Source organism: Hydra viridissima, unplaced genomic scaffold (assembly GCF_058129835.1).
Source record: "Hydra viridissima isolate aposymbiotic clone 2 unplaced genomic scaffold, HvirCarnegie_v1 scaffold_16, whole genome shotgun sequence".
NCBI classification, from domain to species: domain Eukaryota; kingdom Metazoa; phylum Cnidaria; class Hydrozoa; order Anthoathecata; family Hydridae; genus Hydra; species Hydra viridissima.
Genome location: NW_028324315.1, coordinates 5279673 through 5300023, shown reverse-complemented (window position 1 = coordinate 5300023; position 20351 = coordinate 5279673). Strand labels below are relative to the sequence as shown.

Genomic DNA, 20351 nt, shown 5'->3' with positions numbered 1-20351 from the left:
ATCCCAACAAGAGCCTCAAAATATATATCCGCTGTTAGTTCACAAAATGAAGTACCTTTAACCCCAGATGAAGCACTTTCTTTAATGATCGAGAAAGGAGATCAAAGCATTCTTATCAACTATCAAGAAATGTTGCTAGAGCACATAAATGCAAATTATACCCATTATACCTTGAAGTAGAAAAAGCAAAAAAACGTTTTTATCCATCAGTTGTGTACACAACTGTTAGTGAGTCGTGCGCACAAATTGAACTACAGGCTTTACTTGATCATACCACATCTAGAATTATACAACTTCAGGCTGATGGCATTGATACTCTAAATCCGGAAATTCTGCAAAAATTAGTACTTTACTGTAAATGGGGATGTGATGGAAGCAGCGGTCAAAGTGTTTATAAACAAAAACTTACTGAGACTGGAAAATCTGATGAAAGGCTTTTTTAAATTTCTCTTGTACCTTTACAATTAATACACAACATCCACGAGACTGTCTGACCTCAGATTCGTAATCAGCGACCTCGAAAACCCTTATATAGGTAATTTGGGAATTTTGGCCACGAAATCGGGATTTCGTCCCACTGTGCGACGCAACCATTCTGACCGCTAAAAAACGCGTGTAAAGTTTAACAAATTCCTTTTGAGATTCCAATTAGAAAAATATTCATACTTACAATACGAACTTCACCACTTAAACAAAAAAAGAAAAATTTCAGTAATACTCTTGTATTGACAAGCAGTCCTTAAAATGAACTCTCTAATTCAGTTTTACCAATGTCAAGGCTGGTGTCATGTTGGCTGTGCAGGTGTTAATCAAAAACAGACACAATATATCTGAAACTTTTGTCAAAAATAATGTTTTTATGTATTTTATTTTACAATATTTAGTGTGGTTGTTTTTAAAACAGATATAGTATATATTGTTTTACATTATTTAGTATAACTATCTTTAATACCTACCTTCTTCCTCTATTCTAATCTTAGCTAACCCATTGGTAAACATACAATTTAAATAAAAAATGTGCCATATGTGGTGATACCTGTTTTCGGCATTTTCCAGAAGAAAAAAATTCAAGTGGCATAGAGTTTATTAAATAAAAAACTTAATTTCATTATTTTATGGGGAGTTAGTGTTATGTTATGTTATATCAGAATATTTCCAATGGCTGATTTTATAAAAACCATTCCATTTAATCAGTTCTTTAAGTCCCTTAAATCTAAAATCATAAAATATTTGCAAAGCTGTAAAGTAATTGAAATCAAGAAAGTGGTACAATATTGGATTACAACGGTACAATTAAGGATCTAGTTTCCTTAATTGTACTCTTAGCGCTTTGTTTTTAATTTGATTCTTCGAGACTTAACGCTTTTTAAATTTTGAACTTTTTTAACATCTTTACAACAAACAATCCCTAAATTATGAAATCCAATTGAAAATCCATGTTTTCACTTAGTAGGTTACCTACATTTTTTAGTTTTGTCTTAGGGGGTACAATATTGGCAACCTTACCCTAGCTAATAAACTCTAGGAAGAACCTGTGAATTGCAAACAATGAACAGTTGAGCCAATGAATTATCATCTACTCCAACTGAACAAATGGTTTTCTTCTACTTTCAAAGTTTAATTAATTTAAATTTTTTTTTTTAATTCCGAAGTAAATGGATATAAGTTTGAAAAAAATGATTTGTTTTGTCACAACGAGTCATAATGATGTTCTGATTTATGTATCAAAGATCTGAGAGTCTGAATTATGTATCAAAGTATGAATATTTTATTTTCCTTGTTGAAAAATGCAAATTTATAGCTTTAAACTTGTATTGTTAAAATTTTTAATCAGACTTCCATATTTGGGCAAAATATTCAATATTTGCTAGAGACACTGAAGGTATCACCTGCCATCAGGATGGACACCTACAATCAAGGTTTGTTAGTTATGGATTATTCTCTAAAGATAATGGCGGCCTAAATGAGTCGTTAAGGATTGAGTTAGTGTGCTAAAATGATTTTTTACTAGGTGTTGTCACTTATTTTGTAAAATGATGAAGAACAACATATGATAGCTGAAGTTTTAGCCTTTAAGACAAAAGTCAAGCTTAACTAGACTTTTGTCTTATGATCATAGGAACTATTGATTAATTTCTCTACCAAAATATGGTGTTTTTTTTTTTTTTTTCATCGAAATTATTTTAAAATATCCGCAAAACAGTAAAGATACGAGAAAAATGCATTTTGGAATTTATTTAGAAAATTATTCCAATGGCAAACCAATCATCTTTAACCATTTTAAAGCAGAAAACGTTTATAGAAATACAATCATAATCAAATTGCTGAGAACGAATGTAGATACCAAAGACCCAGAGGTAATTTGGGAAAGAACGTCAAGTTTCTAAAGTTGTTATTCAACCACAGCCGTGCAGTTTCAATTTTTCAAGTCGCTAAAAAAATTAAATGACCCCAATTACTTATAATTATGACGGCTACAAAATATATGTTTACATTCGTAATGCTCCCTACCACCAATTATGCAGGGTTGCGCCAAAATAACAGCTCTTGCGGAATTTGACTGCTTCCGAAAAAAAAAAATTTTCTAAAGCAAACAATTTAATCTGTTTTCATGATCATAATAAAAGAAAGTCTTGAGTATGTTAATAAACTGTATGATTGTCATTATTTGCTAAGCAGTTCAAATTTCTACAACAAAAACTTTCACACCAGTATTGGAAATATTGAACAGGTATGTTCTCCCATTCATTTTTAATTCTGGAAATTTCAGCTGTTCCTTTGTTCAAACTTTAGGGTTTTTTTTATATACTTTATCCTTTAAATATCTACGAAAAAAAATTTAAGCAAGACTTTTTTAAAATTTTTCTTTGCTCAAGACTTAACGAAACATTCAAACAAATTTACAGCACTAAATAAGCATCGAGCAAAGTTGTTTAACTAAAACTCTTTTGTTTCCTAAAGATGTAGATATTTCCCACAAAACCCTTTTTCAGATAACTTACATGTTAAATCTATTAAAGAACGGACGAACTTTTCTTATCTTAGAAGATATCTCAGCAGACTTTTAAACAAGTTTCAAGTTTAAAGTAAGTTTCAAGTTTCGCGATTAATTATTGGTTTAAAATCTCTTAAAAAACTTTAGCAGATTTCTTATCTTTTGAGATATAGAAAGCACACAACGAAATTGTGATGTGTAAGAATAAATTCTAAAGAAGACATTCTAACTGACGGAGATCTAAATTCTGTTGCTGTTGCTGCCGGAGACAGAACCATTCTATCATTACCTTTTACAGCTGATGTCAATATTCTGACAAATGATTGCTGATATTCCTCCGAGATCTGAGTTTTGAAAGCTTCATTTGATCTTTTACAAAGATTTTTATAAACGGTTTTTCCCGACCTTTTGTAATTTCGGTCTTTTTTTTTTTTTCTTTAAGGTGGAAAACCCCTCAGAAATATGAAATTTTTGAAAAAAAAAAAAATTTTTTTTTTGTTTTGTGCAATATTTATTCACAATCTGAAAACCATTTTTGAAAACTCACTATAGATCTTCATTAAAATAGATTTTACTGAACCCTAATATTTTAAGCTTCCTTAACAACCGCCATAACAACGGCACTATTTTTTACCTTTACTAAAAAATATTCCAAAATCCTATTTTTTTATATGAAAAGTATACCTTATTAGGTAAATTTTATTTTCCATTGTTCAAAACAACTTTAGTATAAAAACAGTTACTGGAAAGCTCATAAATATATCATAAATCTTCTACAATGGCTAAGGGTTGCAAAGGTAAACAAAGAACTAAAAATAATAAAAGGAAAAAAGTATTTAATGTAAAAAAGAACTTAGTTGTAAATAATGTTGATATGGATGTAAATATGGAATCGAATATTGTAGATATGAACATAAATATTAGTCCAAGTGTTGAAGATGTAAATGTAAATATGGAGAAATCATTTGATTTTAACTTTATTAATTCTGATGAAATATGTGCTTCTGCTAGAAAAATAAACAAAACTTCGTCATTAAGACCAAAGTTATCTAGTAATATATTTGCTGGATATCGTTTTATAAATTTAGAAATACTTAATTCTGTAGTCTGTACCCTTAGATGTCCAGAATGTATGTCATCTAAGTTGTTTCTCTCTGAAAATGAAAATAAGAGCAAAGGTCTAGCGTCTTGAAGTCTGCTGTAAGAGCTACACTTTATCATGTTGCTTCATCAAAAAAAGAAAATTTACATTTTCTTAACTGTCCAGAAGGTTCAAATAGTTGGTGTTGGTATAATTGTGACAAAGCAAACCAAACCTCAACACACAGACCTGGTCCTGGCTTACCAATATCTATTGTTCGGAAACTTAAGCCAATTTATGATGAATTAAGTAGTGACATTCTTTTAAAAAAATGTCTGCGTGGCCTAACCCAAAATTAAAATGAATCTTTTAACATGAAAATATGGGAGCGTATACCTAAAGGCCATAATGTCTCGCTAACACACCTTCAATTTGGTACTTTTGATGCAGTTGCACATTTTAACTTTGGTAGACAAGCTAGTGTTTTTGTTTTAGAAAAAAATGAATTTAAGACCTGAAAAGTATTTGTGAGAAGGATGTAGAAAAATTAACCAAAAGCAATTTTACTTAGCCATATGTAAAAACACAGAACGAGCAAAAAACGCAGACAAGTAATTCGTGGAAAAAAGAAGAGTCGATATCACAAATCTCTTGAAAAAGAGCAAAACCCATATCAAACTTGTGCATTTTAAGATTTAACTTTTTTTATTATATTTAGATTTGCATATTTATTTACACGATTTTGAAGTTTTTTATGTTAGCATTTTTAAAAGCTGTTTTTCTCAGATAAAGAGTTTTTAAGACACCGGCCAGCATATCTAAATAAGTAAAATTTGTGTTAAGCTAAAACTTTAAGTACGAATTTGTTTGATTGTCTTCTGTGATTTAAGTTGAATCCAGTCCTTATATACGTCAAGAAAGTCATAAAATTCGGTCAAATTTTTTACATATACTTTGGTCCAATATATTAGCCTACTAAAAATTAATATGAAAAATCTGCTTCGCTCATATCACTGAACTACCTTCTTAGAACAAGTATGCTAAAAAATCTTTGTTAAAAATGTGTACATCTTTAGATACGTTGGCCGGGGTCTTTCAATATTTTGGTGTTTTTGGCACCTGCCATCATTTTACCCAAAAAAAAATTTTTGTTTTTTTTTCAGTTAATTTTGTTTACACTTTATGTGTATGAAGTCAAATTTATAAAATTTTTACTCAAAAAAATTATTTCAGGTGTTTTCCACCTTAAGAAATAAAGTGATAAAGAAATATAATGCTTAGATTGACTTTTGTACAAAACATATTTTTTCATGAATTTGAAACTTGTCTGTGATATTTTTAAGTCCTTGAGCTATTTTGTGCTCACACTGGATGAAATATGAAAAAATGAGCAAAGGTTGAAGAAAATATTCGGTGAAAGAGTCGTTGAGAGCTAATATTGCCGAATATATCGCAAACAAGTCAGACTAAGAAATGTTATAATTTACTGCAGCAATCCTCTTACCCATTTCAACATAATTTTCACTAATCTTTTTTTTTTAGTAGAATAATTTTCTTTCTCCATCATACCAAATAGGGGATGTCTTTCTAGAGCATTTCAGACAATAGATATTTTCTCAGATGTCTCCCCGATTTTCTCTTCTTTTTGTCGGTTTTTAATGATATTAAAATGGTTCACACTACCCAATGGTTTATAGTTGATACTTTCGAATTCCACTCCACATTTATGAAAACTGTTTTGGCATGCAACTCTCCCTTAATCTTGCATGGATTCGTTATGTTCGCGTATTATGGATTAGTTAATAAATGCATGCCTTAAATGTTCTCAGTGCAATTTATACTTGATTTCAGCCATTTTCACCTCAGGAGAACTAAGCTTAATTTTCTTCGCTTAAAATGTTGCTGTACAAATGCAACATGAAATCTTGCATTTGTACAGCATTAACAAAAAAAATTCAACGCAGTGTTAATTTGAATATAGTTAGCACTTTTGCCAGTAGAGGATTTGTCAATAACTTAACGATTTTGTTCTGCAGAAAAGAATTCCGCGAAACAAAACTAACAGTAAAATTATGGCACGTGTGCTGCACACTATAAATTATTCACATAAGCTTTATCAACTTCAAATGTCTTTTAACGTTTGTCACCAATTGACAGCCAAATGAGTGACAACAACCTTGAACATAAACAGTGGGCTTATTATAAAATGTTTTCTTTAAGTTGGCCACCAAAACTAAAAGAAATTTTGGCTAATTGACGTTATAGTCATAATTAATAACTCTACACCTTCAGGTATTTCAGAAAAGTTCACATGATTAAGTTGTAATTTACAAGATAATTCCTTTAGAATCTTTCTTCTCAGGATGATTGGTGTGAGCTACTCATTCACTTCCTATTACATACTCATGATCAAAAACGTATATGTATTATAAGATTTACTCTTAATATTGTAAGGATGACTTTTAAGATACTTGCCTCCTACTTTCGCGTAAACTTTAAGGCGTGATCATCTGTTGAGAATTTTAGGTAAGGAAAAATCATTTCTAATAACAAAATATTTCGCTTTTAAAATGTTAACACTTCAATTGAAATAAGATAAAACATCATAACAAAATATCATAACAAAACATGTAAGAGAATCTTCAAAATACGAGCTTTAGAAAAACCTCCACTTGCCAATTAAGAATTTTAGACTCTCGTACCCGAGCTTAGATTTAAGTGGGCAGAAAGATTACTGTTCACACTAAAGCGCCTTTTACAGCTGGATATTTTAACTGAAAAAATATATATTTAGAGCGTTAAATGGAAATGTTGGTAATAAAGAAAAGTTTTCAAAAAAGTGCGCTTTTTTTTCTTTTTTTTTTACTTTATTTGATCAAATAAACAAAACTGTCATATTTTAATGTATAATAATCTTGAAAAGTTAAGATAAAAACACGTTTCAATTTCAGAAACAAAACCCCTAATTTCGCTTCGACTTTGAAAATGATCGAAGTTCACTTCAGACTTGAGATAAAGATCCCATTTTCCACTTTATTTTTTTTTGTGATGATAAAAGGGTTTTATATGAGAACAACGGGCTTGCAGTGACATCAACTTTTCGGTTCGTTGTCAAGCATGCAACGAGCCAATTGTAAGTGAGGATTGGAATATTGTTAAAGGCAGATACATCCCATATAACGCTTGGGACCGTTTTGGCTAATATTAGTATAATATCTATTTTTAGCCGACTAAAGTTTAAGATTCTAGTTCGGTCGGTAACAATTATTCTTGGTGCAACTCGTATACAGCCTGCTTTTGATAATACTAAATCAAAATCTTTGGTGTCTTTTTTGGCATCTTGATGCACGTATATCTTTCAAATAGATAAGAGAAAAATTTAATGAACAGAAAATCGAACCGTAAACCAACAAAACGCAAATGAGTAAGTCAAATCAGAAAATCTTCAAAACCCTGAAGCAAAATGTCATAAAATGTTTAAAAATAAATTTCTTGAAAAAAAATTTTCAACAGATCAACTTGATTATTCCTAAATAAAGATTTGATAAAAATAAAACCAACACTTTTAAACTATTTTGTTGTTCTTTAAACATATGACCTGATACAATGTGCCATGTTGCCAAATACGTGATGCAGTGGGCATATGATCAATCGTACGCCCCACTTTGCACACTTTTTTTTTCCTGGATGGTCAGGAAAGTCTTTCGTATGGCTTTTATTCATTGAACTGCATACTTTAAGAGCTAAGTTCTAAATTGCAGGACACCCATTCAACAAGTTCTTTTCTTAAAAAAAAAACAAACGAAACTCACCCTTAAGGATTTCAAGCAGTCGTAAGGTTGTCGTTTCGAGTAATCTTGCTCAATAATTTCATTTTCCAGATTTACGCCAGCAGGAACCACATATAAGAGATAACTCTGACGGTCTTCTCTTTCTAGACTTACTTCAACCCATTCATAATGCAGAACAGGGATCCCAACAACAACGCAATAAAGAAACTAGAAAATGACAGTATGCTTTATAGAGATGATTTTTGTTTCAAATTTTTGAGGGTGAAAAATAATACTGCAATAATTGAAAACTATGAATGACAAAACCAAAAAAAAAACCGCACCAGAGATAAGTCTAGATAAGTCTAAAATAGAAAACTAACAATGTGTGAATTAGATGGACCATCAGATATGCAAACAACATTCGTAGAATTTTGAAACTCTGTAGTGTGAATATCTGTGATGATTTCACCACCATTTAACAATATAAGGTTGGTTATATAATCTTTATCAATGCGCTCGTCACCCTCGTCTAGTTGTCGATTAGGTTCTAACGAGAAGCAATATTATTTATAAATATACATTTGTTTATAATTCCATGATTATATCTGGCTATGTTTTAGATGTTATAAAATGATAAAGAATGCAAAGTGCGAGATATTTAAGGAAACTTTGTCCAAACAATAAATATTCAAGCCATTGAAAAGTCACCTGCAGCTGTAATCAGAAATAGCATATTTTGAAAAATAGGAGGTTCCTCATTTATAGAGCTGCTTAACAATAGAGGAACTTCAGTTGGATACTTTCGCTTGATCCCCCTTGTTATCACCTTTAATATAGTTTTTTTAAATGTCACAAGATATCATGTTACAAGATATTCTTAAAAAAAAAAGTAAATAATAATTCTGATGACATTAATGATAAATCTGTAACGCCATTTTAAAACAATTCTTTAGATAATTTTTATTGTATTTCAGAAAAGCTGCCATCTTTTTCTGTTCCAGATAAAAACTTTCAGACCATTTTCTAAAAAGGTTGAGATATCTCTTTAGAGATAAAGATAGCGGCAGTAAATTTCTATTAGGACATATGGTTAAAAAGATTTTATTTTCAGCAATTACAATGTCTCACTATCAGCTTTGTTGTTGCATTATTTTCAATATTCTTTGAATGTTTTGTGATGTTCAAGATTACAAAAACTTATTCAACTAATGACCCTATCTTAATCTCCTCCCATTTTCTTTACTTTTAGACAGTGGATCGATAATGAAAATTTATGAAATTCTAAAAACTTTGTTCATAAAAATCTAATCAAGTAAAATTTTTTAAAATGATTTTATAGTTTGACCTTTTTTATTTCTTCATAGTCATGCGTCAGCAATCCATCAACATGAGCTTTTTTGAAACAGATAAAACTTCTTTGAACAATTCGACTGCCAGTAAAATTAACACAGTAGAAATGTTGATTATTCACACTAAAATTAACATAGCAGAAGTTTTTGTTGTCCACACTACAACTGCAAAACTAAAGCGGTAAATAAGTTAAAACTGTTGGTAAAACAAATTGCTCATAGATTAAAAAGTAATGATTTTACATTTATAAAACTTTTCATTCCCCACCCCCTCTCAATTTCAATTTTTGAATTAACAAGTTGACTGTTAAATATAGCAGTAAAATCCAAAATTATAATATCATGGTTCAATTCTTAAAATAATTTCAAAAATTTGAATAATTTTAAAAATGAGAGTTGACAAGAAAAAAAAAATAAATAAAGTTGAGACTAAAATACTTAAACAACCGTTTAAAATAAATGAAAAGAACCATGTTTCACATAAATGAAAAGAACCATGATTCTTTTTTCCTCTCATAACTACATCAGTGTGCAGTTCTATGTTGTTTTAGGTTAGGTTGCTGTTAAAAAGTCTTTGAGATATATCAAAACAAAAGGAATCCTTACGTATCTGATGCATAAATGTCACCATCATAGTAACTGCCATCAGATAACTTGACAGATACTTTAAGCCATTTTTTAAAAAGCTGAAGGTTTATAACTTCATTTAATGGAACATCAAGCTCTCCTGATCCATCATCAAAAGATACAGTCACTCTAAAAGTAAAAACAAAATCAAAACCTTATAATACCATGAATAATAGGGCTGGTAGATTAATTGGTATTTTACATTAATCGATTAACCATTAAATTTCGAAAAATTAATCGATTAATTTTCGATTAATTTTTAAAAAAATGTGTTTATAACTTAAAAAAAAGTAATTTATATTTTTTATGATTTTATTTCTCTTTTAATCAGAAATGATCTTAAAAAACATAAATTATCAACAGTATCATCGTTTAAGCTAGTTCTTAAATTAGTAACAAATAAACCAGCTGCACTAAAACTTCTTTCTGCTTCTATAGAAGACGGGGGAAGACTTAGCATGGCATTATAAATCTTTTCTAAAGAACTTGGCCTGTTTCCAGTGCTTTTGAGAACTGCAATTTCACATTTAATGCATGTCAAAACTTCTTGAGGGGAAGATTTAAAAGTTATCCCTTTAGTTTTTCCTGCTGCTGAAGCTGTATTAGCAATTATTTCTGCTAATTCTTCACCTTTAGTTTTTTTTCTTAATGGTTCTTCATTACAAGTGAACTCAGACTGATATGCTGCTTCTACTTCCTCATGTAGAAATAAACGTAGGTATATTTCTCTAGCAGTTTTAGCAATTTTATTTTTAGGTGGGTATTTCAAAAGATTATCTGGAAATTCTGAGTCTGATTTATAGTCAGTTGGGTTATGTAAAAAGCACAGTAAACCAGCAATATTACAATTTCTTCTTTCAACAATTCTCTCCGAGACAACAGTAAATAATTTTTGACCAATGTTAGTATTTTGTTCTTTAAGATTTTGTAGTAAAAACAAAATAATTTTATCAGATTTTATCAGATCACAGTCTCTTTTCCCTAGTTCCATAACACTTAACTCTACAACATGTAGAGCCTGAACAATATCAGAAATGTGTTTTATTTCTTCTTCTTTTAAAATTAAATCTGTTCTAGATATATCAACAAGAGCCTTTGCAATAACATTTTTTAATTTTAAGAATCGTTTTAACATACTTATTAGCGAATTCCATCTTGTTTTAGTATCCAAAATAGGCTTGAGTTCTTTTCCTAAATCTGTTCTACAAATACTTTGAAGGGAATCATTTTTAAGTGGAGATTTTCTAAAAAGTTTGACTATTTTACGAACCTTCCATATGATAATGCCATAGTCCTCATTAAACTAGATTTCCTGTGAAACAGAGCTATTACTTTCCTCATTCCAGCATTCTTCAGTGTTGTTTTCATCATCAGGGTCAGAATCAGATGTTTCATTTTCAATCTCATCAGTCATTATTTCTTCTTGAGTTGTTTCTATTTCTAAGCATTTTTTCTTATAAAGAATATGACATACAGCAAGATGAATTCCATGGCAGTAGCAAAGTTGGTGTATAACTCCCATTTCTCGTCCCATTTTTTTCATTACTGATGCACTGTCAGTAACACATCCAAAAACATCATTGATCAAATTTAAGCCAAATTCATTTAATTTCTCAGTAACAATATTAATAGCTCTTTCTGAAGGCAAAGAACCATTTATTCTAATCATTCCAAGACCATAGTGACATTTGTCTGAACAATGTACATTGAGACATAAATACCTTCTAGTTTTACCAAAGTCCACTCATCAAGAGAAATTGAAAACCTTTCTCCTTTTAATTTTTTTTGCTGAAGCTCTTGAACAACTTTTAACTTAATTGAGTTTGCGTAGTTCATAACAATTGTCTTTATAGCATGTCGATCATCAGGGATTTTAAGTCCTTGAGCTTTCCAGCCATTTTTAATATCTTTGCTATTGGCCAAAGTTGCAAAAGGGATACGATCAACAGCAGTTAAACGAGCTAATACATCTTCAGCTTTGCTACCTATATTATTACAATAGGTAGCAATACTTGGCTGTATATTTTTAGACTTCTCTGAAATAGCTTTTGTCAAATGAATTTTATGTTTGTGCTCTAAATGATACAAGAAACTTGAAGTTGATGAATGGAATTTAAGTTCAACTGAACAATGTTTGCACTTGTATGTTGATTTACCTTTATTTTCCAATAAAAAGTGTTTCCAAACTTCAGAGCGGTTTTTTCCAAACGTCATTGTAAATGGTGGTTAAGAAACGGCACTATGAAAAAAGCATTGTTTTTGTTTGTTTATAATAATATTTGACCGGATGCTGGAAAATAAAGGCAAATCAACTTACAAGTCTTGTTCGTTAAAAAAACGCTTGTAAATGTTCGTAAAAATCTTTGAAACAAAAAAACCCAAAGTTGTTATATTAAAAAAAAAAATTAATCGATTAATCGTCTGTTAATTAATCGATTAATGATTAATGGTTTTTAATCGATTAATCGTTTACCACCCCTAATGAATAACAAAAGATTAGCAAAACAGGAACACTAATATCTGGAAGTTGTTTCTAAAACGAATAAACACCTAGCATAAAACAGTTGGTTGTAAACTTGAGTAGATATTAAAACTGTTGAGATTTATTGACTCAAGGACCTACAATACTCAATTTAGAAAAGTTAGAGAGTAACTTTGGAATGATCTTTGATGAACTTTGTAGAAATATAATAATATTCAGTATTGAAAGAAAAAACAATGAAAATAAAATACAGAGATTGATAAAGAATCTCTAGAATGTGAGACAATTAAGCTATGATATTTACCGTAGATTTCCCTAATTCCGAACAAAATAGTACTTAAAGTTGAATAACTCTGCTTGCTTTTTGAATTTCATATTAATTTTTTTAAGAAAATAAACTGGAACCGAAACTGAATGAAACCATATTAAGCAACAAGTATATTTATTATAAAAATATTGTTAATTTTAATTTCAAAAAGTAAAGTTTTTGTTTGAAATTAAGAACATGTGTTCCTAATTCCAAAAAGTGCATTCCGAATTCTGTTCAGAAATGGGGAAATATTTTAATTATGCAGAAAAGTGCTGTTAATAAGATATCTTACAAAGTATTGCTAATTTTTGACTTTTTTTTCTATAAAGAATCATATTCTACATAGAACAGTACACAACTTAGATTTTTTTTTTTTTCTTTCTTAAGTTGGTTTTATGTTATTGGTTTTTCAGGGTTTTGAAAAGTGTTTTGCTTGCAATTAAAAAATTTAATTGTATCAATATATTTTTGAATATATATATTTTCATATTTTCATTACCCTAGTCTTCCATTTTATTAATCAGTTTTCCTCTTAAAAATCCCATAATAATAAAAGGTGTAGCAAAAAGTGAACTAAAGCTGTTCATAATTAGGGACTGTAATTAAGGATATCTACAGTATAAGATACATTTATATAGTACGTTGGGGATAGTCCATATATAATTCAGTTCTCAGTAATGCACACCCAAGTGTGACTTTCTTACCCATCAATCTTTTTTGATTTTTTTTATCAGCATTGCTGTAATCTTTGTTCCTCTTTCAGCAAAGAAATTAACCAGTTTAAAATATGCATTATTTATACTAATTCTTTCTGTGTTCTGGTGATAGCACTCAAAATCTCAAATAAGATTCTAGAGTTAGAGGTAATAAATACCATCAACGCCTGTGTAGCAATGACAAAAGTTGAGTGTTGAAGATGGATGGTCTGTTTTAGCTTATACATATGCAGTTGATCATTAACATCTTTTAACTGGAATCAATAAATTCAATCTAGTAACTATTCTTTAGTACCAATGCTTTAACTTAATCCTGTTTAATGACATGATTATGCTATTCAGACATGGCATAGAAAACAATCATTGATAGGTACAATAATTACATAAGAAGCCTGGAAAGATGCCTAAATGTATACTTCACAGATAAACAAACAGAAAACTTTTTTTACCAGATTTTAGTTTGATCAGAGAACTAAAAATATAATTTTTAATTACAGTTTTAAATTATCTTTCGTCGAGATTTTAACACAACCTTAAGGAATCATTAAATTTTGGGCAACAAAAGTTAACGTAATTTTATTTTTGTTATATTAAATTTAATTTGTTTTCCTCTATTTAATAATAGCTTCAAAAAGAAGTTTAAAATTTAGTTTAAAATTCATAAAAAGATAAAAACAACAAAAACATTTTCAGAACTCTCTTTCTGTGTTGTGTAATTCACAAAAATGCTCCTACAATAGTTTACATTTGCACCATTTCACATTGATTTTTTTTTGTTTAAGAGATTTAAAAAAGCAATGGCACCAGCACTCAAGCTAGCAAACTAAAAAAAGTATTTGATTGTTTATATTTTGGTAATGTTTGTTTGCACTTAGAAGTTTTGTTGAATGACGACAACAAGCTCTGAGAGTCTTATGTGCTGATGAATTTCAATTTGTCTCAACAAAATTGAGCTTGTAAACTTAGCAATATCTACCGAATGTTTTTTGTCAAAAGTCTTTTGGCAAATATGAATCCAATATCCTTAGAATAACTTAAACAAAAGAATATCTGAAACTTGGATTGTGCCTAATAACATGGATGACCTTCTTAGCAAAAGTTACTATGAGATGCCTACAAGCAAAAGCATATTGTATCAGAATACATAAACCTGTAAACTGTTTGTCTGTACTTACCTAGTGCTGGAGGTATGTTTAAAAAAACACTTTGGTTCTGTTTCAACACCAGGTACAATAAGAGGCAGCATATCTACCTTCTCCTTTCTGTTGTCATTAGGGAACAGCACTGTGCCAGTGGGTAATTAACACTAAATTGAGGATGAACTTATTCCATGTGCCAGTTGCTTACTCCTAACATTACAATTAAATGGGCTATGACAGTGAGCAACATGAATGTCATAGCCAAGAGTATCTTCTGTGTCTAGGATACAAAGTGCTTTAAGCTTGTACTAGATAATTGCTGAATTTCTAATTTTTAGAAACTGACTCTTCTTCACTTGAATCTCTTTTATCTCTTTCATCTGTCTCATTGTATTACTGTAGCTCATGTATCCAGCTAGTTGAACTTCAATTCCTTTTTTCTTTTTGAAGCTCCCCCTCTTTCCAATTACTTTTACTTCTTTAAAGTTATATATGTAAAGTTATATATAAAATTAATTTGATAGCATTTTAAAAGAAATACTTACAGCATCATTATGCTGTTTACATAATTTTCATTCAGTAACTTAAAAGTAAATAAAGTAAATTTAAAAAAATAAAAGAATATAAAAGTAGTCAAAGGCATAATCATAATACAAATGTTATTATACAAATATACTATAACACTATTACCAATAAATTGTTATTGTACATATTTTTCTGACAGTCTTATTCCAATCATAGTTTAATATTTTTATTACTATCAGAATACTTATTTAACCTGCCTACAATAAGTCTCTTTTTTCGGTTTAGTTCACAACTTTTGAAAGCAATTAACAAAGTATTATGTTAATATATTAAAATATCATACAAACCAACAGTTAAACCTTCTAAAAATACAATTGTAAAACAAAACAAAATTTTTGCATGTAGCATCATTATATCTTTAATTATTCCTTTATAGATATTTTGGGCCATAATGCGCCTTGAACTCAATAGATTGGACCTACTGCATCACAGCTAAAACATGACCAAACTTTTACTAAACCACCACCATGGTTTATTGTAGGAACTTGGTGCTTAACATCATTTCAAAGACCTATTGGATGTCGAACATATTTAATGCCATCAGGACCAAACATTAAACTTTGACTCATCACTTGATAGTATTTTTGGCCATTGGTTTGCTGTCCAATTTAGATGTTCTTTAGCAAATTTTAACCGTACACTTTAATTTTTTGTAGAAACAAAAGGTTTTTTAATAGGACGATGGCCAAAAAGGTTGTTTTGTCTTAAGCGACGCTTTACTGTTGCATAAGAGCAAGAAATTTGATGTGACTGTCTAAATTCTCTATGAATTTCTTTTGCACTCTTGCGCGGATCTACCTGACTCTGTTGAAACATGGAAGTGACTCCATTGTTGAAAAACTTTTTATTTATAAACAACTGTTGAATGCAGAATGTTGCAATCTTACCATTATTAGATACTTGTATAATCAATTTTTTCGCTGCCTTGCTTAAATATTTGTTATGCTCAAATGCAAATTATTGATCATTGATTATTTTTATAAAACTCTTTCAGAAAAAAAAAGTGAGAATAGTCTAAGTTATATCAAAATTGTTTAAATTTAGTTTGTCCAATTACTTGAGCCAATCATTTCCACAAAATTTTGAGTAATTACTCCCAAAGGGAATTTTTGTTTTGTTTTTCATAATTGTAGTATAATTTGACACGCTTATGCAAAATTTCATTTAAAAATATTAACTTAATGAGAAAATATAGCAAAAATGGTGTTCGTCCTATTGCTTTTGGATATATAACTAGAGAAGCTTTAAAAAAAAGTAAGTTGACTTACAAATTAAGTTGCCTCTTCACTTTTAAGACCACAGCAGGATAGTAACAATCATCAAAATAAATGGCAAATACTTTTTCTCCTTTCTTAACAAGATTCATTTTACACCTAGTATTCTAAAAAATTTACATGGAATTACATTTAAGCAATTTTATGCTTTCTTAGTGTTTAAGGTCATGCCAACTATTAGACATGCTGTGGTAATAATTTGACTATTTCTACTGTGATTAAAAAAGAATATTACTCACCATCTTCTAGCATAAAGTTTTCAGCAATAACAAACTCAAACAATTGTTAGTTACCCTAATTGCTGTTTCTTTAGGTGGTGATTCCATTGGATAATTTGAAGAAATTTTCTCTAATCTTGAGGAACATTGAGGATGGTCTTGATCTTGACTACTAATACATGGGAGCTTCGAATTGGAACTAAAAAGTTGTTTAGTGCTTTAATTATTATTTAACCTAATTTCCTAAAGCTATCTTTTAAGACTTTTATTTAAATCTTTAAAATCTTGTAACATGTCAACCACAGAACTAGTAGTCTTAGTAGCAAATATTGAATTTTTACAGTGCACAATCATACATAGTAATAACAAATAATTAATAATTACAAGTGTAAAATATAACTTCTATGGTCATTAGGTACCAGTAACTTACTTTTTTTTTTATTATTTACTATTATTACTATTTAGTCTGAAAATCAATAAACCAACAGTTAATCATTTTAATCAGATATAATTATAATACTGTTTTTCGGTTCACTTTTTTCCCAAAGGCTTGACAAAATATTTCCTATTTCAGGATAATGAAACTGGAAATTTTGTTTCCAAAATTAAATTTGAATGCTTTAAGACATTATTTAGGATTTTTCCAGAGCTATGGTGGCATTTTAAAGAAACTATTAAAATAACTAATCAAAAATTAATGTTGTAAATATAAGATTGGCAAAAAAAGATTTACTTAGCAGCTGTAGAATACAGGTGGCAAAATAATAAAACTGAGAAACAGGTTTGCATAGAACCAGTTATCCTAACAGCACCAGTCCTTCCTGCATAATTACTGTTTAACCCATGAGAATATCCAGACATTGTGACTCAAAGAATGTACAAGCAGAACAAGATATTTGAATGTTGTGTTTTAAACATCAACAAATGCAGACAACATTTATACAAGATCACTATTACTAATTTAATAAGACCTTGTTCACAAGAAACTTTTATGACATTACTTGAGACTTACCACTTTCCGTAGTAGTAGTAGTAGTAATAATATTTTATAATAACAACCATAAAAAGAACTAATAAAAATAGCGATGATGATAAAAACTGTTAAAAACATGCTCCAGTGCTAACAGGACATGTCAGAAGACAGAACATTTTATTCCTTAATTAAGTTTAATGATAAATCAATAATTTTCTTGCAACTCCTCTACAAGAGTTACCATTAGAGTTTTGAAAAATAGCAGTCTTGTGAATCAACAACATATTGAACAAATTTTGGTTGATAATGAAATTTGGTTGCCTTTGATGCAGGCAACATTCTGGGATTCAGATTATAAGGTCATCAGTAACCAGGTTCAGATTCAATCAGCATTTTTATAAAATGTCAGCAAAATCAACTATAGATATGCTAATAGAATAAACCAAAGTATCACTGATTCAAATCTGCTAATGTAACATTAATCATTGAACCAAACTATGATAACAATTTTTCCTAAGTAAAATGATAGTTCCTTTAACTTACCTAGTCTCTACAAAAACAGTCATTCTTTTAGATGCTGGCACTTCTGTTGGTGCATTAATACAATGTTATACTTAACAAAAGTATTCTGAAACATCAGTGAAATGAAGTAAAATAAAGATGACCAGAATAGATTTGATAAGTGCAAAGCCAACCAAGTAATAATTTAAGAAAGACATGTTATATTAAAATTAGAAACAATTCTGTCCAAAAACATACATACCAAATGTCAAATGCAGACTTGAGAAAAGGATATCAATTATATTTACATCTCATTGCTGACAACACATTTTTGACAATACAGGGCACAAAAGAATCATTTTTAGCATCAACAGCACATTGGAAATCTTCTATAGACATTTGAACAAGTTATCACTAATCGTAGTGGTAATTGGAAACTTCTGACAACATTCAGCTTTGAGAGAAGGATCAGCACTTAAATGTACAAAGAGAAGTGCGAGAGAAAAACCTACTATAAATATATGGTTTATCATGAGAATGAAGCATAGTAGATATGGTAGTATCTTACAGTAATGTTACATTTAAGTAGAAATGTGATTTTAAAAAACCTGATTTTTAGTATATCCTAAATTGCTAATGTTATATATGGAAAACTAAAAAAACCCAAACATCCTTTTTTAAAACAAAAAAAAAAAAAAATTAAGCTGAAGCTATGAAATAATTATGCATTGAAAATGTCAGTATTGTTTATACTAAAAATAAAATAGTCTAATTATTTACTTAATATTGAACATTTCCTGAAGAGGCACGAAAAAGATTATATTAAAGTAGGCTTTAATTTATAAAGTTGAGGAACTCTTCACTGTAAAAATTTTATTTCAGACTGAATATGATAAATTGCATTTGTCTTAACAAAATAATCAGATTAATACCTTTCAGAAATATTTTTTTCAGTGGTTGGTTGAGAAATCTGATCTAAAAATAATGCTTTTATTTCAATATATAACATGGCTTGATCAGACAGGAAAGTCTTACCAAAAATAGATTAATAAAACAGGTTTAAGACAAAATAAATTTTAAAGTTGCAACTTTGATGGTTAGGCTTACAAACAGCACCTGCAGAACTGAGTACCAGACTTGATTTGTCAGACTGTTCAATTAGACTTTGTGGCAGCACAATCTGAATAGTAGCCAACCAGAAAAGTTAATAGTACAATCTTATAAAGCATAACTGTATGACTAGGTAACATAACACAGCTTTAAAACCATTACCTATCTGAGTAATAAGACAGTCAGAGAAAAGAATTTTACACTAGCATGATCATTTTATTTGCTTTTCAATAGTTGCATGTATAAAAAAAATATATTAAACTCAGAGCTAATAAACACTATACTCATCCACAAACTATAACATTTTAAAATTTTACAAGATTTTAGAATACCTTCTCAAGAGCTTTCTTCAATTCAGTGATAGGGTTGGTACCGAAATGCATACTTTGAGAGCTTGCTTGTAAGCCCGAGTTAACTCCAGGTTTCACAACATTTTTAAATTGATCATTACAAGAAATCCTATGTTTCATTTTTTCCATCAAATTTTGTGGTTTCATATATAAAGGTGAAGAAACTCCACCCTTGGGAGTGCAGTAAATTCTTCTTTTGACAGTTGAAAATTCTGATGATGGGAGAGGATTAATGTGATAAGCATATTGATGTGCATTGCTACGTGACAACACAAATGAAGATAAAGGAACGGCAAAGTTGAAGTCACTTAAAGCACTAGTAGATGTACTGTGCATCAGATGTGGTTCATTTGACAAGTCTATTGACTCAGAATCAGAATTAGATTTGGTTGAAACTAAAAGAGAACACATTTTGAATTAAAAGAAAAAAACTAAATCAAAATTAATACAAAATTACCATTTACATGGGAGATATAGGAAAATGATTTTAACAAATCTTATTTTATTAAATGTTGACATAGATGACTTAATTAGTCATCTCATGGAATAATTACATTAGTTAGCCATAAACTTCATGAGGCTTTCAAAAACTAAGAGAAAATATGAGTTTGTAATACTTTGTTATGTTTTTAACTTCCAGTAAAAATCCCTTAGGGAATGAATCAAAGAACAGTTTCAATAATGTACCTTCAGAAAATGAACTTCCAGGAATGAACGGAATAACTGTTTCGCATTTCTCCCTGTTATACATTTCAAATATATCTGTGATATAGGTACTTATAAAAACTAATTAAAAACAGTTACTGCATCAATAAAACTAAGCAAGCTAAAGCAAATAAGATATAATTTCTTATTTTAATGTATGTTT

At 29.5% G+C, this 20351-nt stretch overlaps 2 protein-coding genes across 5 annotated transcripts; both read right to left on the bottom strand.

Moving 5' to 3' along the window:
• Positions 1–6916: 6916 nt before the first annotated feature.
• On the bottom strand, positions 6917–20311 carry LOC149877671 (protein hsr-9-like). Of its 4 annotated transcripts, none has more exons than XM_090073951.1 (12): positions 20171–20311; positions 19466–19878; positions 19140–19203; positions 18956–18998; positions 16625–16748; positions 16326–16438; positions 9805–9954; positions 9195–9321; positions 8558–8675; positions 8230–8396; positions 7889–8074; positions 6917–7431 (listed from the first exon to the last, which is right to left on the bottom strand). In XM_090073951.1, exons 1-12 carry the CDS (start codon positions 20232–20234, stop codon positions 7078–7080), a joined length of 1923 nt encoding a protein of 640 aa, XP_089930077.1. In that variant the 5' UTR covers positions 20235–20311; the 3' UTR covers positions 6917–7077. The 4 variants fall into 4 exon arrangements, with proteins under 4 accessions (XP_089930077.1, XP_089930078.1, XP_089930076.1 ...); XM_090073952.1 differs by having other exon boundaries at positions 6917–7529; positions 19131–19203; positions 20171–20303; XM_090073950.1 differs by having other exon boundaries at positions 19131–19203; positions 20171–20303.
• Positions 11349–12138, bottom strand: LOC149877672 (uncharacterized). The gene is made up of 2 exons (XM_090073954.1): positions 11982–12138; positions 11349–11900 (listed from the first exon to the last, which is right to left on the bottom strand). The coding sequence occupies exons 1-2, from the start codon at positions 12037–12039 to the stop codon at positions 11491–11493; spliced, it is 468 nt and encodes a 155-aa protein (XP_089930080.1). The 5' UTR covers positions 12040–12138; the 3' UTR covers positions 11349–11490.
• Positions 20312–20351: the final 40 nt, after the last annotated feature.

Bases quoted from the DNA above. Each gene is read 5' to 3' on its own strand.
- LOC149877672 (XM_090073954.1), bottom strand. From the start codon at position 12,039: ATGACGTTTGGAAAAAACCGCTCTGAAGTTTGGAAACACTTTTTATTG. The intron at 11,901-11,981 runs GTAAATCAACAT...TGTATCATTTAG, and splicing joins CTTTTTATTGGAAAATAAAG to AGCACAAACATAAAATTCAT.
- LOC149877671 (XM_090073950.1), bottom strand. From the start codon at position 20,234: ATGTATAACAGGGAGAAATGCGAAACAGTTATTCCGTTCATTCCTGGA. The intron at 9,955-16,325 runs GTAAGTCAACTT...TTTTACTTTTAG, and splicing joins GTGAAGAGGCAACTTAATTT to AGTGACTGTATCTTTTGATG. The intron at 7,432-7,888 runs GTGAGTTTCGTT...TCTATTTGAAAG, and splicing joins ACTGCTTGAAATCCTTAAGG to ATATACGTGCATCAAGATGC.